This window comes from Sus scrofa, chromosome 1, assembly GCF_054392235.1.
Source record: "Sus scrofa isolate SSC_HxYL_T2T_F1_AM1 chromosome 1, Sscrofa_HxYL_maternal_Yorkshire_Landrace_v2.0, whole genome shotgun sequence".
NCBI lineage: Eukaryota > Metazoa > Chordata > Mammalia > Artiodactyla > Suidae > Sus > Sus scrofa.
The window spans coordinates 265,959,336-265,968,400 of record NC_139383.1 but is presented as its reverse complement, the minus strand read 5'-3'; the positions used below and the strand labels follow the sequence as shown (position 1 = coordinate 265,968,400).

Below are 9,065 nucleotides of genomic sequence, written 5' to 3'. Positions count from 1 at the left end.
AAAATAAAAACACATGCTGTACAGCAGAAATTGGCACAACATTGTAACTCATCCATACTTTTAATTAAAAATTAAAATAAAAATAAAAGTGCAACAAAACAAAAAGCTTCCTTGAGGATCAGGGAGGAAATGAGGCAATTAAGCAGAAATTCATGTACCTCACTATTAAAAAACAAAGAAGTGTTATGAGATCCATACAGATAAGCCAAGCTAAGGAGTTATTTTCTCAAAGCAATTCTTGTAGCAACCAAGAGCTGCCTTGATCCCAGGCACTGTGCTACCTGCTTTATGTGTATTCTTTTCACTAGCATATATGATTCACTAGCATATCATTTCCTTTTTTATAGCCCTTTTTATAGCCGTTTTTTAATAAATGAAGAAACTGAGGCTCGGAGTGGTGACGCAATTCCTCTTGGGGTACATAACCAGGAATTATTTAATTGAGTCTGTCTGCAGGACTGATTCTCTGCTGTGAGGCCAAAAGAAGGCTCAGAGAAGGGGGTGCCAGCTGGGGAGTCTTGTCTGGGACCCTCACGCCAGAACTCATCACATTCTCCCCAAGCCACCCATTAGTACATTTGACACACACACCACAACAGCTCCTGACTCTCAGCTCCAGGAAGGCAGAAACCGTGGTGGTCTTGCTCCCCCCGGACCCCTGGAACGGTTGCCTGGCAGAACAGAGGAGGAGCCGAGGAAAGGCTGAATGATAAGTGAATGGACAAAATGAAGGCATGAATGGATGCCCCAGTTAACCATGTGAATGTTTGCACAGCAAGGATGTTCTCCCCCGGGGCTTCTCCAATTTGAGTCACGCTGATGTGCGGAGTGAGTGTCCCAGTGTAACCACTATATAATCCTCTGATTAAAGAAGCTCTTCCAGACTTCGCAGCAATCGGATTACAACACAGCAGTCCTAATAAGGTCACTTCCACGCCTCTGCCTCTCTCCAGCCCACAGATCGGCTCCCTACCACTTATTACTACCGTCATAGTTTCCCCAAAGCTGTGCAAGAGAAATCAGCCTCAATCCCATCAGTCTTAATACAAGGTACAACGAGAGCATGTAGTGGCGAGCGCGGTGGGTGGTTAACAGCACAGACTTCGGGGAAACCACTGCCTAGCCCAGACCCTCAGTTTCCTCATCTGTTAGATGGGGATAAAAATAATATTCATTTCACAGGATTCTTTTGAGGATGAAAAGAAATGACATCTGTAAAGGTCTTAGCTTTCTGGAAGCACTCAGTAAATTTTCCTTTTAGCTGCTAATGAGAAAGCCTGGGATAGGCACCTCTAGCTGCCAGTGGGACTGTGGACAAGGCAATGACCTTCTCTGGCCTTGATTGTCCAATCTGCAACACAAGGGTGGGAGAGGGAGAGAACAAAAGACGCCGTCAACAATAATTACTGAGCACCTACGGTGCGCTTGTTCTAGAGCTGAGCACCTGCGCAGAGGCAAAGGTCCTCTTCTTGAGTGCCTCTGGGTACTAAAGAGCTTTAACCAAGACAGATGTCAATCCTTGTTGGCAGTGCCTGGTATGTGCCAGGCAGGGCAATGAGCACTTTGTATACCTGAGTTCAATCAATATTCATAATAACGTTGATGGCAGTGCCACTGCCCCCATTTTATAGGTAAGGGCACTCGGGTGCACAAACCTTCCATGATTTGCCCAGGGTCACACAGGTAGCGAATATCAGAGATGGAATCTGAACGTGGGGATCAGCTCTGTGCTCTAACGCCTTTCCTGCACAAACATCACGTGATTCTGCATTACCAGGAGACAGACGCTTTGGGGATTTCACCCAGGCCAAGATAAATACCTGTATCTCTCCTCTTTTCCTGATGTGTCCGTGCTTTCTCTTTTTTCGCCTCTCTCTTATCTCCCTGCACTTCCACCAATACTGTCTGTATTATCTACCGGTTGTAGAAGCCAATGTGTCCCTTTTCTCTGCTGATACCATCCCACTGACATTGGAGGGAGGAGACAGGCTGTGGTCTTGGAGTAGGAGTGATAACTCCAAATCCTAACTTCTTTTCTTTAGGGATCCCAGAGCTGAGAAGGGCTCCCTAGCTCGCCCTACACCAGGTAGCTTTGAGCATCCTCCTCCTGTGTCCAGGCTGAGCTCCCTGGGGGTCCCCCAATCCTCTCCATCTCTCTCAGGATCTTTTTCTTAAACCCCTGCTTATGGTCCCCCTCACAGGATGTCAGCTTGCCAGCCAGGAATCATTAGTGTGTGGCTTGCTTTTAACCTCTGACATTTCCAGCCCAACTTCCAAGAAAATGTGGTCTTTATACCATTTCCTTTGGGGACATTTTAGCATCTCTGAACCAGACATTTGGAGACAGCACAGCTCAGTGATTAAGAACTCTGGAGCCAGACGGCCTGGGTTCAAATACCTGCTCTTCCATTAACTACCTCTGTACCCTTGGGGAGGATTGTTCCTATGTCTCAGTTTTCTGCTTTATCAGAATGATGATGATGGTGGTGGTGGCGGTGTCTCTTTTTATAGAATAATTAGGAGGAGTGAGTGACTTAGAAATACAAGTGTTTAAATAAAACAGTTCCTGGCATGCAATAAACATTAGCTGTATTTTTCTATGTGTCCCACGGGAAATGCATCTCCAATGAAATTAATTTCTGTTGCCTTCTAAGGATACGTTCCAGTAGATAAGAGGGAAGTGGAGAAGCTCCAAATGACTATGCACATTGTCATAGATGAAGAGACACTAACTAACAACGCTAGGATACTCTATGCATTTTGTCAGGCTTTCATTTATCGCACTGGACACGGAGCTTACAAGCTGCCCTCTGGAAAGACAAGGAAAGTTTAAAAATTCCATTTTGCAGATGAGCAAGGAAGTCATTTGCCATGGGTCGCTCAACTAGCAAAGGGACATCCTAAGTCTGGAATTATGGTTTTCTGTCCAATAGCCAGAGCGCAATTCGTTATGATCTCTCTTGCTTTAAAACAAACATAAGAGACATAAACAACCAAAATTCCAGTTCAACACGAAACACTTCCGAGGTGAATACAATTCACTCTTCTTCCATCTTTCCCACTGCTCCCATGTGTCCAAGTTTCCAGGAACAACCCTAGGAGCAGGGCATTGATTTGCCAGAACTGGGGAACTGAATTAAACGTGGCTTTGGTGATGACAGCCAAGGGGAGCCTGCAGTGCGGACGTTGGAGAGTTCTCTTTTCCTTCTGAAGAGGGCAGTATGAAACCAAGGCCAGATCTGCTCACATAGTCGTGGTTTCCTTCCTTCCAGGTCTTTTTTTTTTTCCCCCCTGGGTTTCAGCCAGACCTTTTATTTACCTCCCAGTCCCCAACTACAGCTTCCAGGTCTTGAAGACTGGAGGCAGTGCAGCCCTCAGGAGCCCAAGCATCTTGGATTTCCAAGAGCTTATTTCTGATGGACAAACACATCTTCAGACATGAAATTTGATTCTTTAGGTTTGAGCACAGTTATATACTGCCCCGCATTTGAGGGTGCACAGTGCAAACTGATATGAAGGAGGTTATGCAAGGTGGATGGAAGAAACCCCACTGAGTTCTTTTTCCATGCTCTTGCACTTCTCTGCCCCTCCATTGGTCTCTATGGCATTAAACAATAGCACAGCATCCCAGATGGTCTCTGATGTTTGCAGAAGAAAGTGCTTCTTTCTCCACTAAGACGTGTGTGCAGCAGTAGTTTCTGCTGCCTAAAGCAAAATACCTTCTCGCAAATATCCTTTGCACAGAAATAAAATGTTAGGAGTGGGTATCTTAGCTCCTGGGATGCATTTATCAAGCCAATCACAGCAATTATAATTAGAACACAAACTAAGCTTAGCACGAAATACATTTGTGGAAAACCTGAACTGCATACAATTAAACTCTGCTTGGTGACATTTTGAGGTTTGCCATTAAATATATTTTGAGGGTCAGGGGAGATTGATTTTTTTTTTCTTAAATATCTTTGGTTAGTTATATCAAAGGCTTCAATGGCAGTTGAGAAGGAAAAAGGATACACATTATTAACGGCTGTAACACTCAGAGCTGTCAGATGGATGCCCAAAGTAGCTTAACTGGCTGTTTAAGACACACATATGTCAAATATGTTCACTGGGCATTAATTTAACCAAGGTCTTTTTTAGGAGAGTGAAAAAGAGAACTGACAATTTCAGGGGGATAATATAGCTTCAAGTCCTAGCCTCAGTTTGGGGAAGGCCCTAAGCTAATAATAGGGTTAAAAAATCCTTCCGTGTTTCCCCACTGCCCAGAAAAGAAAATCCTTTCCCTTCATTCAGGTGGCTGATAAAGTCCTTACCATTTTCTCCTCCCCTAAACCTGGGCTCGCTTAGCCATTATAACACTTAGCATACTGGTTTTTAACTTGACTTATTTAGATGGTCTTTCTCCCCTGCTGGTCGGTAAACTCCTTGGGACAAGAAATTTCACCTTTTTTACCTGGGTGTCCAGCACTCAGCCCAAGATTCAGGACAGAATAGGTGCTTGGAAAATGGTACAGGAAGAGTAAGTAGTCAAAAAAGCAAATGAATGAATGGATGAATGAATGTTCCATCTTTCTGGATCCAGCTCAAACCTACCCCTTTTGGTGACACCACAACTCATCCTCTTCCAGCTAGAAGTCGGATGGTTCTAGAATGGCAATTCCAGAATATTTTTAGGGAAAATATAGCTTTCTGTAGGTGATAGCTTAGGAGAGGCAATTTGGGTTGAAGGGATTGTGTGTAAGTGCTGTGTGTGTGTGTGTGTGTGTGTGTGTGCGCGCGCGCATGTTGGGGGCACTACTGGCCTCCTTAGCCACCTTTGAATAAAAGCATAGCTTCCCTTAGATTGTATTTGGGGGAGTGTGGTGGGAGATTCGAGGCTCTAGGCCAAGCCTTCCAGTATCTTATTTGTTTTGGGATGGGAAGGCATAGACTACTTTTTCCCAACCGGCTTCATACACTTCTTTTTGAATGTTTATTTTGAGATAATTGTAGAGTCACATGAAGTTGTAAGGAATAATAGACATCCATGTACCCTTCATCCAGTTGTTGGCGCAATGCTGACAAGATCACAACCCTGATATTGACATTGATACAATCCACCCATCTAATTCGGATATCCTCAGTTTTATACTTTATATGCAGGTGTGTGTATGTGTTGTGTCAGCTTTATATTTGTGAAAACGTTTTCCCCACCTACTGGAGACCCAGCAGGGGTTCAGTCTTATCTATCCCTGCACTGGAGTTGGCTCCTGCAGCCACCAGTATATGCTTGAATAGATAGATCTCTTGCACACAGTAGGTGCCCAACAGTCGTCCACATGAACACATGAACTTGAATATTAGTGCGTGCAAGAGGGGAGCCAAGGTTTTAAGCTAGAAAACTGAGCCTGAAGCAATTAGTATTTTAGAGGCAAAAAGTTGGTTATTTTCCCCTACAACTGTGAATTTGCTAGCTGGTTAGATGCTTCAAAGCGATCCTGGTGGCGGAAGAGCACAGTTTTTGAGGTGCACCTCTCACCCCCGGCTGGAGAAGTGAGGGCACTCTCATTGCCTCTAGAGCTCCTCCCACCCCTACCGTACCCACTTTCACCCCTTTCCTCCCAGGGGCTGGACTGTTTCACCCCGTCTCTAGGCAACCGCCAGGCGCGAGGCGGGACGTCATTTCCTGAAGAGTCCGCGGGGGGGAGGGGGCGGGAGAGGGGGAGGGGCAAGGGGGGCGGGGCCAAGGCTGTGCAGGCGACAGCGACGGCGTCGGAACTCGCTGGAAGATCGACCCCGGGCGGCTCAACAGTTCGCAAACTCGGGCTCGCGGCCGCGCGGCTCCGTCTGCGCGCGGGCGGTGCAGGGGCGCGGGGGTCCCCGGGCTGCTGCATCCCGGGGCTGCCCCGGACATGCCCCGCACCCCCTGCCGGACGCCCGCGCGTCTCCACCGCCTGCGATTCGGGGGGCTCTGGGACTAGGGCGCCCCCCACTTCAACTTATGACTTTGGGGTCCCCCAGCCCGAGAGGAACGGGCGACCCGGCTGGGGGAGCCCCGGGCATGGTGTGACGGGGCGGTCGGCTTTGCTGGACTCCCCCCTACTCCAGCCACCCGTCGTCTCTGTGCCCTCCAGAATGTAGCTGTTCTCTCCAGACTCTCCAGGCTCCAGCCGCAGTCTCCGCGACCTCCAGGCTCCAGCCGCCAACTCCTTGTCCCCCCGGACTCCAGCCGCCGTCTCCGCGTCCTCTGGACTCCAGCCGCCGTCTCTGCGCCTCGCGGTCTCCCGTTTCTCGAGCCCCTCAGTCTTCGTGCGCCCGGGACTCAAGCATTGGTCTCGAGATCCCCCAGGATTCAGGCGTGTTTCCGTGCCCCCAAGCCCAGACTCCAGCCGCCGTCTCCGTGTCTCCCCGGATCCAGCCCCTGTCTCGGCGCCCCCCCACCTCCCTCCCAGCCCCCAAATCCAGGCTCCAGCCGCTATCTCCGCCTTTCCTGGGATCCAGCTGTCGCGCCGGTGTCGGCGCGTGCAGCAGCTGCCCCACCGCGCGCCCCGAGTCCGCCCGGGCCTCGGCGGGGAGATGAACGCGCAGCTGGACGGCCTGTCGGTGAGCTCGTCCTCCACCGGCTCGCTGGGCTCGGCGGCGGGAGCCGGCGGCGGCGGCGGGGGCGCGGGGCTGCGACTGCTGTCTGCCAACGTGCGCCAGCTGCACCAGGCGCTGACGGCGCTGCTGAGCGAGGCGGAGCGGGAGCAGTTCACGCACTGTCTGAACGCCTACCACGCGCGCCGCAACGTCTTCGACCTGGTGCGCACCTTGCGCGTGCTGCTGGACAGCCCGGTCAAGCGGCGCCTGCTGCCCATGCTGCGGCTGGTCATCCCTCGCTCCGACCAGCTGCTCTTTGATCAGTACACGGCCGAGGGCCTCTACCTGCCCGCCACCACCCCCTACAGGCAGCCCGCCTGGGGCGGCCCCGACGGCACAGGGCCTGGAGAGGTGCGCCTGGTGAGCCTGCGGCGTGCCAAGGCCCACGAGGGTTTGGGCTTCAGCATCCGCGGGGGCTCGGAGCATGGCGTGGGCATCTATGTGTCGCTGGTGGAGCCAGGCTCTCTGGCAGAGAAGGAAGGGCTGCGAGTTGGGGACCAGATTCTGCGTGTCAACGACAAATCCCTGGCCCGGGTGACCCACGCTGAGGCCGTCAAGGTAGGGCACTGGTTTGGGGATGAGTACAGGGCAAAGTGGTGCAGCTCCTCCGGATGGCAGTGGCTTCATGCTGTGTGTCCTTAGGCAAGTCGCTTGACCTTTCTGGGCCCTGTTTTTCTTAAGCATTATTTAAAACAAACACATCTTTTTTTTTTTTTAATTTTTATTTTTAGCAAATAGATGCCAGGAAGAGGTTGGGATATAGTGATAGGCAGAGAAGACATGGATCCTGCCTTCCTGGGGCAGAAGGCTAGTGTTTGGGAGACAGGCATTATCAAATACTCCTGCAAATGTCTGATTACAAAGTGTGAAAAGGGCTGTGGATTCTTATGAGCATTGAAAGAAATAAGGTTTCTGCTTGGCATATGGCTAGCAATCAGTGGGTGACCTGCCCTTCTGCTGCTGTTATTCTCATTATTTTCTAGGCTTTTGCCCCTGCAAGAAAATTTTCTTAGCTCCAACGTGGTCCAAGGAGGCTGTTCTGGTGACCCACAGAGCTCTGGCCTGACCCTGCTATTTATGGACCAGGCTCTGTATCCTGGGACCACTGGTTCTCCACTTGGACTGTAAGTGTCTCTAGCCTTGTTGGAAAGGAGGGCCCTGCCTGAATATCGAAAGTAAATCCCCCACCCCCTTGAGAGTAGTAGTAATTTTTGTGTCTGTTAATTGAGAAAAATAATCTCATGACAACTAACACTGAGGGATTTAATCATACTGTTTAAAGGAGTGTACCTGTTTGCTAGTCTCATGCCTGTGGCTATTGAAAATCAATTGGAGTATGAGATGGATAGTGCTTGGTTTATGCGTGGATTCAGGGATCCCTTGCAGGCATGTGCACACACACACACCACTGTTGTGTGCAAGAAGTGAAGAGTTTTGGGGAAAAGGAGCAGTGACACCGGCTGCTTCTGCAGGGGACATTCCTCCCAGGGGTTAGGGTGGCCTCTGACCGGGCTTCTCACCACCCCACCGCTTGCCCCTGCCTTGGATCCCCTCCATGCAGGTGTTCTGAACTCCAGCCACAGGCCTGCAGGCTGCTGGGAAATGCTTAGGTAGCCGAGGTCCCTGGACTACTTCTTGTGTCTTTTAATGACCTGTAGCCGGGTGCATCTTAGCCCACTTCCTGACTGTTCACCTGGGGCATAACCATCCTCTGACCTTGACTTCCTTCATTTGCTTCCCAACCTTTCTGCCCCTCGGGGAGGCCCCCCTGAGAGCTTGGGAAACTTCACTGCTTCTAGAAAAAGGCTGGTGGTTTTATATTGTTTAAGAGTGCAGTGGGAGTTCCTGTTGTGGCTCAGTGGTTAACGAATCCGACTAGGAACCATGAGGTTGCAGGTTCGATCCCTGGCCTCTTTCAGTGGGTTAAGGATCTGGCATTGCTATGAGCTGTGGTGTAGTTTGCAGGCTCGGCTCGGATCTGGCATTGCTGTGGTGCAGGCTGGCGGCTACAGCTCCGATTCAGCCCCTAGCCTGGGAACCTCCATATGTCGCTGGTACGGCCCTAGAAAAAGACAAAAAATTTTAAAAAGTTAAAAAAAATAAGGGTGCAGTGGTCAAAGCTCCTGTGGGCTTCTAGGCACCCATCCTCCTCCCTGTCTCCTCCCCCCCCTCCTGTTATCTGACATTCCATGGATTTATAAAGAAACAGTCCATTAGCCTTTGACCCAAAGAGATCTGGAGTTCTCAGATGATAAATTTATACTTGAAAGAATCTTGACCCAAATGGTCATTTATAAATGTGGATTCAATTTTGGTGGCCATTGAAAAGGACTTGGGAAACTTAATCATCACAAGGTGGTAGGCTTGGGAAGGGCCTCTGGTAACCTGGACATGAAAAACCCTGAGCTTCCTTTCAGTTCCCAGCCCCGACTCAGCCATGCCTCTGA

The 9,065-nt window shown here is 50.0% G+C and overlaps 1 protein-coding gene across 7 annotated transcripts in view; it reads left to right on the top strand.

Moving 5' to 3' along the window:
* Positions 1 to 5,730: 5,730 nt before the first annotated feature.
* WHRN (whirlin) overlaps positions 5,731 to 9,065 on the top strand; it is an 85,936-nt gene continuing 82,601 nt past the window's right edge. For all 7 annotated transcript variants that reach the window (XM_085019361.1, XM_085019359.1, XM_021068016.2 and 4 more), the window contains exon 1: positions 5,731 to 7,176. In XM_085019361.1, the coding sequence (XP_084875487.1) occupies positions 6,556 to 7,176 (621 nt within the window). In that variant the 5' untranslated portion in view covers positions 5,731 to 6,555. The remainder of the gene's footprint in view (positions 7,177 to 9,065) is intronic.